The 12,756-nt window shown below is 49.8% G+C and overlaps 1 protein-coding gene across 2 annotated transcripts in view; it reads left to right on the top strand.

Moving 5' to 3' along the window:
• Positions 1–12,756, top strand: part of MYO5B (myosin VB) — a 284,649-nt gene that overhangs the window by 238,741 nt on the left and 33,152 nt on the right. For both annotated transcript variants that reach the window (XM_054583631.1, XM_054583630.1), the window contains exons 23-26: positions 8,092–8,176; positions 9,441–9,589; positions 10,493–10,612; positions 12,411–12,551. In XM_054583631.1, the coding sequence (XP_054439606.1) occupies positions 8,092–8,176; positions 9,441–9,589; positions 10,493–10,612; positions 12,411–12,551 (495 nt within the window). The remainder of the gene's footprint in view (positions 1–8,091; positions 8,177–9,440; positions 9,590–10,492; positions 10,613–12,410; positions 12,552–12,756) is intronic.

Here is a 12,756-nt window from a genome sequence, read left to right as displayed (position 1 = left end):
CATTGCGGAAATCGTGGAAGGTCATAGCCCTTCACCCGTTCCTCAGATACGTATGGGTGTCTGTGTTTGTTAGCCGCTGTTCTGCACACCGGGGCCAAGGAACACTGTTGCAGAAAGTTCTCATTGGTATGGAGCTTAAGTAGTTGGGCGCTATGAGAGAATGTACAGAAAGGAATTAAGAACAAATCATCTATCAGGTGCTATAAAGAAAAACAAAGCTGAGCAAAGGGGATAGAGAAGGATGTTTGGGGGCAGAGGAAGGTGTGGTTTCATTTACAGTGGCCAGAGGCTGTCTCTCTGAGAAGATACCTGAGTGAGGTGAGGGGTGGGCCTTGTTGGTTTCTAGGGAACAGGTGACAAATGTAGCAGCAGGTGCAAGGCCCTGAGGCGGGAGTAGGTGGGCAGAGGTGGCGGGGCAGGGGGGCAGGGTGTTGGAGAACCAACAGGGAGACCATTGGGTTAGGGTGGAGTGAGGGGGCGGGGTGGTGATGAGGGGCAACCAGGAAGGCTCTTCCGACCTTGAGGGCAGCATTGGCCATGGAACCTGCAGAGATGAACTGTCTTGGGCCCCTGCGGCCCACACAGGCTCCCTCTGCCCTGGACTCCTTCCGGGGCTCTTGCTGCTGGAACCGGCTGTTGGAGGCTGTAGGCTATTGACATCAAGGTTCTCCCTAGGGCGGGCCTTCAGAACGGTCGGGAGACAGGGCGACTTAGTGGTTAAGAGCCGTCTGGGAATAGCCCAGCTCTTCCCCTGCCCGGCTGTGTGACCTTTGGCCAGTTCTCTAACTTTTTTGTACTTTAATTTCCCTAAAAGCAAATAATAACAGCACCTACCTCAAAGGCATTAAATAAATTTGTAGCAGTGCCTGGGGCATATCGAGAGCTTGGTAAATGCTGGCTTACTTGTCCCTCAACTAGCCTGCAGCTTTGCAGGGCGGGGGCTGTACCTTGCCCTTCGGGGACCCCGTCCCTGTCCCCAGCGGCTCTGTGGACGCTGAGTAACAGCAGCAGCGCCCATGGTGCTGGGCTGGGGCCCAGGCTCGGCCAGCCTGCCCTCCAGGGCTCTTCCCTGGTGGGACAGACGCTTCCTTAGAGCTGGAGAGCACCCCGCCCTGGGTTTGCTTCTCTGTGTGCAGACCTAACGCAGCCCTGGGTCTCAGGTGAGGTCAGGTTTCTTTCTGCACCGTCCCCTTCCCACTTCCTGTCTCCTCTTTCCTCTCTGCTTCTTAGGCCCATTCCTCCTGGACTAAATAACTTCCCCATGTATAGAGTATCCATACTTATTTCCCTTACTCTCAGAGAACAGGCAAGCAACCCATCACAGGACTGTGCAGAATTAGAAGTGTTGTCCCTGGCAAGGGCCACGTCTGTAACTTTCCACCCAATGGTAGGTGTGCAACATCAAGGACCAAGAACACCGGACACAACAGTGGGCCGCTGAGCCTTTTCTGATAGTCATGACCCAATCATTTGTTCCATGGCGTTTGCCAGAAACCTTGCATCTGGCTCCCTTTACAGTGCAGATGCTGAACTTGAAAAAATATATAAGTCAAGACAAAACAAAAGCCCAGAGGTATTGAATACATTTGTGTCCCTAAAGATGAACTGGCAGAAGCCGTTCTTGAGCACAGAGCTGGGACATTTGTTTCATTTAACTTACAGGGACCATGTCAACCTGATGGTGACAGGATTTACCCCAGTGTGGGCTCTGATGATCTGTCCCAAATGCTCTTTTAGAAGGAGGAAATATTCCCAGTAATACTGCCTACAGGAGTGAAAAGACCACCCCCCCCCCAAAAAAATAGTGCAGCTGCTGAGTGATGGTTAAAGAGTCCCCAAGCCCAGCAAAGGTGTTAACTTCTCATGCCGAGGGGAATACGCCTGGTTCTTCTCAAGTGTCCCTCCCTGCCACCTGCTTCCCTGAGAACTCGAAAAAAGGAGGCCACTTGACTGCAGAAGTTTGTCGCCCACCATGTCTGCCACATGCTAGCTAGCTGGAAGGCTGGGAGGTGGCAGTGTCCGGGGAGAGGGGATGGGGAAGCTGTCTCTACCTTCCCAGGGTGGGGGGCTGAGGGTGGGGGGTATGGAGTGGGGCCCGCCCCGCTGTCCACTGGGGAGCAGGAACTGGGCCCCCCTCCAGAGTTGTTCAGGAAAGGAAGGCAAAGAAAGCTCCTGGTGCCACTTGAATATGTGGCTTAGAACAGCAAAGCTAAGTTCCTTCTTGGCCAGCCTCCATGGATCAAAGCCTTGGAAGGAGGTGGAGGGAAGAAAGGGGGTCCAGCACAATAGAAGACCCAACTGGGGTCATGATGCTGGCCATGGTTCTCCCAGACGGTGGTCTCAGCTGAAATGTGAGGTCCCAAGTGGTTGCCATGGAACCAGATAACGTCGGGCTACGTTTATAGGAGTAGAGGTTTCAGGTCCAGCCCATGGCATTTGCTCCATATTGGTCAGAGGACACGTTTCATTTCCAAGGGACATGACTGTCTACCGGAGCTCAGAGGAAGGGGACGAGGACAGTGAGGGACCTTGGAAGCCTCCTCAGGGAACCGCCTGCTTTGTGAGCCGTCCACATGCTCAGAGGGCAGTTAGGGGTGGCAAAGTCCTAGTTCCATGGTAGCATGGTGCTTCCCAGCCTGCTAAGAAATTGCACCCTTAACTCCTGTGGTCAGTGAAGTCAGGGGCAACCGCCTTGCCCCTGGCCAGGGTGACTGGAGTCCTGTCCCCCTGACCTTTAGGGTCACCTCAGGCCCCACTCTCATCTTTATTTGCAGAGGCACACGCAGCGTGGATTCCAGTCTGACATGACTTGTACATCTAGGAAAGAAAAACGCAAGCTCTTTTGATGATTTGCCAAACTAATTTGAAGGCTCTCATGAAGACATTGGGTGGCGAGCTGCCACTAATGATAGCAAATTACGTGCACTTACAGAACGATGCTCCTATATTGAGTGTGCCTCTCGAACTGAATTATTTGAGTGAACAAGGTCATGTAGCCTCAATGTTTTAGTTGACTATAAACAGTAACGCAGCCCTTATTTTTGTCTGGGGAGAGCACAGCCTCCTTCACTGGACCTGACGATACGACAGCCTGGCAGGCTGGTCCCTGGTCCACATCAAGGGCTTTGGAACAGGGTTACGGGTATCTAGTGGGTAGGGGGCGGGGGTGTTGCTGAACCTCCGACAGTAAATGAGACAGCCCCTCCCCCAACAAAGAATTGTTCAGGCTGCAGTGTCACTGGTTGAGAAACCTTGCTTTATAGAAATCTGCTGCGGGGGGCCCTCACCGGTGTCCTTTTTGTTAATGCACCTGCCCCTGAGCCCTGCTCGACTGGACACTCTCCAGGGGTAGCTGCCCCCAGCCCCTGGCAAGGTTCCTGGCCCAGAGACGCAGGCCAGGAAGTGTCTGGTGGGTGCACGTGTCATCCCTGGGGCCGGAAGGAGGCTTGGTGAGTGGCAGCTCCGATGATGAAATGGCATCATTCTAGGCCTGGTGTGTTCTCCTATCCCTCCCCCTCACCTCTAACCAGGTTTTAGTCTCTCCAGACATGAAACGTCTGTTGCACTAATTATAATATGGACAATAAGTTGTTACCCGCCTCATTTCATTTGATATCCTGGGGCGGGGGCAGATCGTACACCCTTGTCAGACTCTCCATAAAGAGTCTCTGACCATGAAAGGGCTTATGATCTACTTGGCAGGAGGTCTGTCCTCTGAATAGAGAGGCATAAAGCCAGTGGGTCCCAACCTAGAGTAGCCTCAGAATTACACACACCTATCCAAGCGCCATTTCTGTAACTCTTGGCATCCCAGCCAGAGGTAGGCTTAGGGGAGAAACCACATCCATCTGACCAGAGAAGGGTCGAAAGGAGCTGCAGTGCCTTGTAGCAGAGAAGGGACAGTTTCCTGGGAGATAGTTTTGCGCCATGTTTTGGAGATTGAAGACTCCTGGAAATCTGGAGCAGTGGGCAAGTGCCTGGGGCTCTCCGCCGGCCTCCTCCGCGGTGAGTGAGTGGCTGCGCTCCATCCGTTGGAGCCGGGAGAGCAGGCCCCCTGCAGACGGCGCCAGAGTGGGGGCTCTGCGAGTGGGCGCCTCTGCCTTCTGAGTCCGGGCGGAGGGGGCCCCGCTCCTGGACTCCAGCCTGTTGAAATTCTCTCCTAACCCTTTCTACATGGTGTTGAGGGGGAGGGGAACTGGTCTCTCAACTCACAATTATAGAGACAAAAATCTCTATAAAGGTGAGAACTTGAAAGCCAGGAGGAAGGAAAGAAGATGGCGTTTAAACGTAACCTGTGGAAATTCAACCTCCCGAAGGCTTCTGCCCTTCCTGCTCTTACTGCCAGAAGGTCTAGCAGAGTTTGGAAGGCGTTTCTCCAACGTGGGTGGGTCCCCGGGGATCAGGGTGGCCCCCTCTCCTCCTCTTCAGCAGCGGTCTCGGCAGCCATCCCAACTAGTCACCGTCGGCGCTCAGCCCCATGCACATGCTCATTAGTATGTGCTGTGTTATTGTACCGAGGGTCTTTTGACACAGGCTGAAAAGAGTCCTCCCCCTCCCCCTCCCCCGAATAGATCATAAAATGTACCAACGATGGCCAGACCGGACACCTTGAACCAAAGAGATGTCATTTACTGTGTCCTTCAGCACAGTCCGGGGGGGAAGCTTGTTGCCTAGACCAGACACTGGGAGCTGGTCCACTGCTCACCTTTCTACCTTCTGCCATGCCCTGCACGGAGAGCTGCGCTTTGTAGCCTGGTTTATTCAAGGAGTGATTTTTTTAACAGCTTCACTGACTGTAATTCACATACCTTACCAGTCACCCATTTAAAGTGTACAATTAAAGGTTTTTAAGGTACACATATTTTCACAGAGTTTTGCAATCATCACCAGAATCAAATTTTAGAATATTTTTATCACCCCTCCCCAGAAGAACTCTATACCCATTGGCAGTCATACCCCGTTCCCCACCCCTGCCCTAGGCAACCACTAATCTACCTTTTGCCTATAATTCTACCTAAGATACTTCATAAAATTGTAATTATATGCATCTTTGGTGGCTGACCTCTTTCACATGGCAAGATTCATCCATGTTAGAGCATGTATCAGTACTTCATTTCTTTATTGCTAAACAGTGTTATATGGATATATTTTATTTCCCAGTTCATTAGTTGGTGGACATTTGAGTTGTTTCCACTTTGGGGGCATTTTGAACAATGATACAAACATTTATGTACAAGTTTTTGTGTGGACATAGATTTTTTAAAAATATATAATCTTTAGTATATTTTTTCCATTACCAATTATTCCCCTTAAACCCCCTACCCCCAGCAATCACCACATTGTCGTGGACATAGATTTTCATTTCTCTTGGGTATCGACCTAGGAATGACCTTGCCGTGTCATGTGGTAACTATGTTTAACCTTTGGGAGACCTGCCAGACTGGTTTCCACAGCAGCCGCACCAGTTCACATTCCTACCAGCCGTGAATGCGGGTTCCGATTTCCCCACACCCCCACCAACATTTACTGTCTGTCTTTTTTAGTATCGCCATCCTGGTGTGTGTGAAGTGGTATCTCACTCCGGTTTGATTTGCTTTTTCCTAATGTCTAATGGTGTTGAGCATCTTGGCATGTGGTTATTAGCCCTCGGGAGAAATGTCTATTCAAATCCTTTCCACTTTTTGTTTGGGTTATTTGCCTTTTTTATCATGAGTTGTAAGTATTCTTTATATATTCGGGGTACAAGTCCTGTAGCAGACATATGATTTGAAAATAATTAATCCTACTTTGTATGTTACTTTTTCACTTTCTTCATAATGTCCCTTGAAGTACAGGGGTTTTTCATTTTGAAAAAGTTCCTTTTAACTATTTTTTTCTATGATTGCTTGTGTTTCAGTGTTGTAGCTAAGAAACCATTGCCTCATCCAAGGTTACAAAGATTTGCTTCTATGTTTCCTCCCAAGAGTTTTATAGTTTTAACTCTTACCTTAAGGTCTTAGAAACATTTCAAGTTCATTTTTGTATATGATATGAGATAGGAGCCCCATTTCATTATTTTGTATGTGGAAATCCAGTTGTCCCACCCACATTTGTCAAAAAGATTATTCTTTTCTTACTGAATTATAACGTGACCTCTTTTTCTAGATTCTAATTCTTGCTATTGATCCACGTGTCTATCCTTATCTAGTATCTCACTGTCTTATTACTGTAGGTTTGTAGTAAGCTTTAAAATGAGAAGCGTGAATTCTCCAGGTTGTTTTATGTATTGATCTTGTGCCCTGCAACTTGAACTCATTTATTACTTCTAATAGTTTTTAAGTGGATTTCCTAGCATTTCCTACATATCAGATCATGTCAGCTGTAGGTATAGTTTTAATTCTTTCTTACCAGCCTGGATACTTTTTTCTCTTTTTCTTCTCCAATTGTCCTGACTAGAATCCCTGGTACAATGTTGAATAGTTTGGTGAGAGCAGACATTCTTGGCTTCATCCTGATCTTGGGAGGAAGGCTTTTAGTCTTTTATCCTAAAGTATGATTTTAGCTGTAGGGTTTTGTACATGCCCTTTATCAGGATGAGGAAGGTCTTTTCTATTCCTAGTTTGCTGAGTGTTTTTATCACCAACATTTGCTAGCATTTTGTTTAGGATTTTTTCATCTATACCCATGAGAGTATGGTCTGTAGTTTTCCTGGGATATCTTTGTCTGGCTTTGGTAACAGGACTTTACTGGCCTCACAGAAGAAACTGGGACGTGTTCCCTCCTCTTCTGTTTTTGGGAAGAACTTTTGAAGAAGAGAAATTAATTTTCTTTCAGTTTTTGCTACATGGAGGAATAACCTTAAAGTGTATGTTCCCATTTGGTGACTGGTGAGGGGCGCGCAGACCCATGTGCTTACATTCACCAGCTGCTCCGTGCAGCACCTGCATCTGGGCACCCACACCCACCCATCATCCCATTTAACGCCAGAAACAGCCTTGGGAGGGGGGCCGAGCGGAGCCGGATCAGCAGTGGGGCTCGGTCACGACACGAGCCCTTTCTATGGTGACTCGTGATGTCCAGGCAACTGCCAGGAAAGCAGGGCTCAAGTCTGGAATTCCAAATCGAGGGGCCCTAGGCACGTGTTCCTCATGCTTTCCCTGCCTGGGTCCCACAGCGCACGCTGGCTTCCTCGCCTGTGTCACGGAGGCGGGATGGGACGTCAGCGGGGGGGATGATCCCTTGGCGGCCTCCTGTAAAAGGAGCCTCTGGGGCTTCCGGAGAGAAAGTGCGAAGGTGACCCATGGCACGTCGGCCCCCATGTTATGAAAAAACAGACCCTTTTACCATCCTCCTTTATAACAATGAATAGTTTCTAAGTCTCTTAGAGCACGCCTGAACTGTCATATTTTTAAACCCATACAAATATTTGCTCCAATATTGAATAACAAAAAAAAAAGTTGTTATTTTTTAAAAGCTTGCCTCATACTGTTTTAATTCCTTTTCCCCTGAACAGACCAGGATGTTTTTTAATTAGTATTTCTTTCATTTAAATCTCTTCTTTGCCATTTTTGCAGTAATAGTCACCTCATGCTTCCTCTGGTGCTGTTGTTGGAAGCCAGACACTAGATTGGACACTTGAATGTCAGCAGCAAGTCTCGTTTCCTTTCCCAGCCCCGGACTGAGCTGGGCCAGTAAGACAGGCGAGGTCAGGGGGATGGAGCCAGGGCTGGTTCTTCACTGTGAGCTCCAGGCTTTCCTGAGACTGAGATTTGAGATTTGAAAGCCCAGAATTTACCAAGGCAAGCAACCAAATGCAAGAAAGCCTGTTATAAGTTCCTGAACAAGGCATGGGAGCTTCGAGAGGCTTCGCATGAGGCTCTTGGGGGCACTGAAAAGCCGTAACCAGTGGTGAGCTCGTGTGTCTTACAGTTTTAATGGAGTTTGTCTCTCAGCGTGCATTTTCCCCTTGAAATGAAAGCAGCTTTGACTGATTCAATTTTCTTAAATAAAAAGAGCATTTAAACGTAACCAGCTGAAATTGCGACCGCACGAAAGGAGCCTTCCCTGCACCCAGTGTCCCGGGGGAACATTTTCTCTGTTATTCTCTTTCAGCGGGTTGAAGACCTGGAGCAAGAAAACGCTCTCCTGAAAGATGAGAAAGAAGAGCTGAACCGCCAAATCCTGTGCCAGTCGCAAGGTACGCATTTGAGTTTTCATTCTGAGTTTTCATTTCTTTGCCACGGTGATTACCCCATAAAGATTCCCAGCAAGTGCGCCTTTAGTCAGCTGCTGCCATGGGGAAAATGATGAAAGGGAAGGAGAGGGATCTTGGCGTTCCTGCTGTGACGACCTTCGGTTTAACCGGGTGAGACATGCAGTTAACAGACAACCGAAGGCATGGGATTCGGAGTCAGGGAGATGTGCCCTCAAAGAACGGCTCTGCCACGTGCTGCTGTGCGGCCTTGAGCGAGTCTCTTAACAACAACAGCAGGCCTTCATCGCTTCCTCTGCAAACAGACATCGAGGTGCAGCGCTCGGGGGACTCATGCGAGGATTAGATGCTGCTCAGGAATGGCTCACGCTGGTGCTTGACTCTCAGTGAGCCCTCGGGAGCTGCGTTATCGCTATTTGTAAATGTAGCTTTAGCCTCCGTAATTCCTGTCATGGTTTCTTCTACCCAGTGGGTCATGTATTTATGTTTGCTGAAGAGGGGGTCATGGGTCACATCCAGTCACCTGTGTCCAGCACCCCCCGACCCCTGGGTTGTCAGCCCCCATGTTCTGCTTGACCACAGAGGAGCAGCGGGGTCCCCACACCCCAGCTCCAGCGTCCCTCAGGGTGGCCTTCAGCAGATGGCTCCCCTCGCCCCATCCTCAGGTTCCTCCCTGGGACCACGAGAGAACTGAACCACCTGAGGGCACAAACTCGTTTTAACTCCCCTTTAAAAATTGTTTCTCTCCACTGGTATGAATAATATATTCTCGGGGGAGGAAAGCCCACCCATGTTACCTTTCTGCCTACCCTCCTCGTAACCTTTGGCACTATTTCCTCAAATCTCCTTGACTTTCCCTGAACTCCAAGAACTGGAAAGATCAGGAATAGGGAAGAAACTTGGAACAAAACCTGGGTTCTTTCAGGAATGCCACCAGCAGTTGCTGTGACAGTTGTCACAGGAGAGAGGCCCGTGCGTTCACGGAGGGAGCTGTCACATGCGCTGCCTGCGTCTCTATCCCTTCTCCCCAAGGGCAGCGGCAGCTTTCTCTGCTGCGAAGCTTCGCGTTGCAGTAACAAGCTTCCCTTGCTGGGCAGTGAGGGGGACGCTGGATAAACTCAGCAGTGTCTGGGCTAGGAGCCGTTGGGGCAGCCTTTTAACAAGAGATTAATCAGAAAGCATGAGTCAGGGCATGGGAGGGGAGTCCTCTCAGAAGGAAAAAATGCGGCTTTGGTTTCTTGCCTCCCAGATGAATTCGCCCAGAACTCTGTCAAGGAGAGTCTCCTGATGGAGAAAGAGCTGGAGGAGGAGCGTTCCCGGTACCAGAACCTCGTGAAGGAATATTCACGGTTGGAGCAGAGATACGACAACCTTCGGGACGAGATGACCATCCTAAAGGCAAGGAGGGCGGCCCGCGGCCCTGCGGCACTGGCCCCACGCGGGGCTTTCCCCGCTGGCTCTCGCCCTGCCCCGCCCCGCCCCCTTCAGGGGGTCCCTGCCTGTCCTGCAGGGAGTCACCACATGGGGAGCACCTGGGCCCGGTAGCCATGCCCAAGGATGGCTCCGTTTCCAACTCGGGGATCTTATGAAGATCTCAGTGAGGAGTTTAAGGAAAATCCCGCCCACGCAGATGTGTCCCTGTGTTGTGTCCTGTTCTGGGTGCGTCCCAGTTGCCACAGCAATGGCCTGGGGACCTCTGATCTGGGCAAAATGCAACAGACATAGAAACACTGTCACATGTCAGGGTCTGTCATGCCTTTTCACCACATGCAAACATTCCCTCCAGAAATGCATATTCAAACAAGATCGAATATGTTAATTGTATAGAATTGCATAGAAATCAGGAAGAGAAGCTGAATAGGAACGTAGAGATCGAAAATTTTCCACCAAGATCAGTTTTTATTATCGAAGCCAAATTAGATACAAGGAAAGAAAGAAGGTATTTTTAAATGGAAGTTATAAATGGTAACCTCTATTTCCAATAGGCTTACTGTTTTCCTAACCAATGGGTGGGGCGCAGGTGTGAAGTGGGGACCTCTAGGGACAGGTTTTGAAGAGGGAGCCCCCTTAACAGGACTGTCTGCGCTTCCAGGGCAAGACTGAGAGACAGAGGTGGTTTCCTGGGGACCCTTCCAAGCCAGTGGCCTCGGTGTCAGGGATTTGTGTTCCACTAAGAGGCAAGGGAACCCGATCCTTAAAAACGAGGGTGAAGTCCAACTCGAGGGCCTACTGGTCTTTGAAGAGCCGTAGTTCTTGTTACATTCGTTCATTATGCCTCTTCACGTTTTTCTCCTTAAACAGCAAACCCCAGGCCACAGGCGGAACCCATCAAACCAAAGCAGCCTCGAATCTGACTCCAACTACCCCTCTATCTCCACATCTGAGGTCGGAGACACGGAGGACACCCTCCAGCAGGTGGAGGTGAGCGAGGCGGGCCCTGAGAGCCACCCTTTGGCCTGGGGGTGCCTGGGGCCCGCAGGGCCCAGGGCTCCGTCCTGACACCAGGGCCACTGGGACTGTGGTGGCTCTGGCGTTACGTTCACCGCACAGAGCAATCGGTATTGTTCACCTTACCCAGTCTCCAAAAGATAAGGAGGCAGGCAGGTCCCTGATGCCTCTTCCAAAGCTAAGAACCAGTTGCAGAGATGGGAAATGGTGACCTCAGAGGGAACAGCTAAGGCATTAAAAGAGATACAATGTATCGTCCCCATTCGGTATCCCAGTACATACAGTAATATCAATAAATACATAAGAACATTTTCCTCCATGACTTAGAAGCTGGATGAGACTCAGAGGACAACAAATATTTACTGAGTGACTGTATTCTTGTTGGTAATAGCCTCTTAGAAGCCCCACATAATGTATTACACGGGATACTTTGTATTCTGTGCCCAATTTTGTCAAAGGTACACAGATACACAATTATTCCTCTGGCATTTGAAAAGAAGAAAATCGCAAGTATGTAAAACCTTATGATGCACATGAAGATAGATGTGGAGGAGAGACTGTTAGGAAAGCATGTGTGTTTTGAGCCCATCTGTGCTGGGCGCTGCTGGGGAGGGGCTGGAGAAACAGCAGTGACCGAGCCAGAGAAGGTCCCTGCCCTTGTGTGGCTCGTCTGATGGGGGGTTAGACAACAGTGAGCTGATGGAAGACGTTTGTAATGTAATTGCGGGCACTGTTGTGGGCTATAAGGAAAATAAAGGATAATAAGAGTCTGTGAGTGATGGAGTAAAGAATGGAAGGAGGGACAAGGTGGGGCCCGGGGTAAAAGGTCTGTCTGTCTGTCTGTCTGAGATGCAGTCCAGGTGGTTTGCTGCGTGTCATGGGCACTTAGTAAACATTTAATACACGCTGGCATGAGGTCCTTGGTTTTGCAGCCCCACCCTCAAGCCTGGAGGCCTCAGTCAGCTTGAACCCCAGAGGCACAACCAGGTGTTTGTGTCTGTGGCCATTAACGGGTGGACCTACACACTTCCCTCAGTGGATGGGCATTTTACAAGGAAGCCAAAACCCAGGCGCAGTCCTGGTTAAGCACACAGCACCCCTTAAAGGCTGGTCAAAGCAAACTGTATTGTTGCATACGTCTATATGTGTGCTTAAACAATCCACATGGGTATGCTCATCCAGACACAGACCACATATGACAGAACTCAGGAGAGCAAACCCAGGCATGACACTAAAGAGAAAATGGGGCAGTGGAAGCTGTGAGGTCTGACGGAGTAATGGGTTCCACGATGGGGCATGTGTTGGGTCTGCTTCAAGGTGCAATCAGGTGGCGCTTGGCAGCACGTTTACATTGGTTGGTGACCACACTGGTTCTTCATCAGGAAGCGTTATGTCCTGAATTTTACAGTCTCTCTGAGATGAGACTATTTTCCAGAAGTAAGCTCTTTTAACTTTCAAATAAAACGGCTGTCTCTTTATCCATTTGTTCTTGGAATATATGATCGGTCATCTTACACGGCCCACCCAGGAGGAATATAAATGTTTGAGACTGAGATATTATCTAGACAGAAAATGAGCCTGGAGCACCAACTTCAATGTGAGAAATGATGGTTGGTTGGCATTGGCTTTGTATTGGAGACATGGATTGATGTTTGGAAGGAGAGAGAAGACAGACAGCTGATAGCGCAGTAGGCAGAGAGATGCTGTATGTCTCCTAAGGCATTTATTCTATTAAAGCCTCCTCTCCCCGGCTCCCTGTCTTTCCCTGAAGGAAATTGGCCTGGAGAAGGCGGCCATGGACATGACAGTCTTCCTGAAGCTGCAGAAGAGAGTGCGGGAGCTTGAGCAGGAGAGGAAGAAGCTGCAGGTGCAGCTGGAGAAGAGAGAGCAGCAGGACAGCAAGAACGTCCAGGTGCGGGAAGGGGCTGCGAGCCCGCAGCGGCTCCCTGCAGTGCTGGCGTCGGCGCGGGGCCCAGGCCACATGGCAGGATGTCTCCCTGTGGGGTTATTCTGCCGTCGGGTTTCCGAGAGTAACTTTGTCTTGCGCCTTGAGTCATGATGGAGTCTTCTCCGCACGTGCCCCAGATCGCCCGGTGGGAAGGGAGTCGGCTTTCCCA

Source organism: Pteronotus mesoamericanus, unplaced genomic scaffold, assembly GCF_021234165.1.
Source record: "Pteronotus mesoamericanus isolate MK-2021 breed Mesoamerican mustached bat unplaced genomic scaffold, CSHL_Meso_final contig_74, whole genome shotgun sequence".
NCBI classification, from domain to species: Eukaryota; Metazoa; Chordata; class Mammalia; order Chiroptera; family Mormoopidae; genus Pteronotus; species Pteronotus mesoamericanus.
The sequence above is the reverse complement of the archived record's forward strand: the minus strand, read 5'-3'. Positions and strand labels throughout refer to the sequence as shown.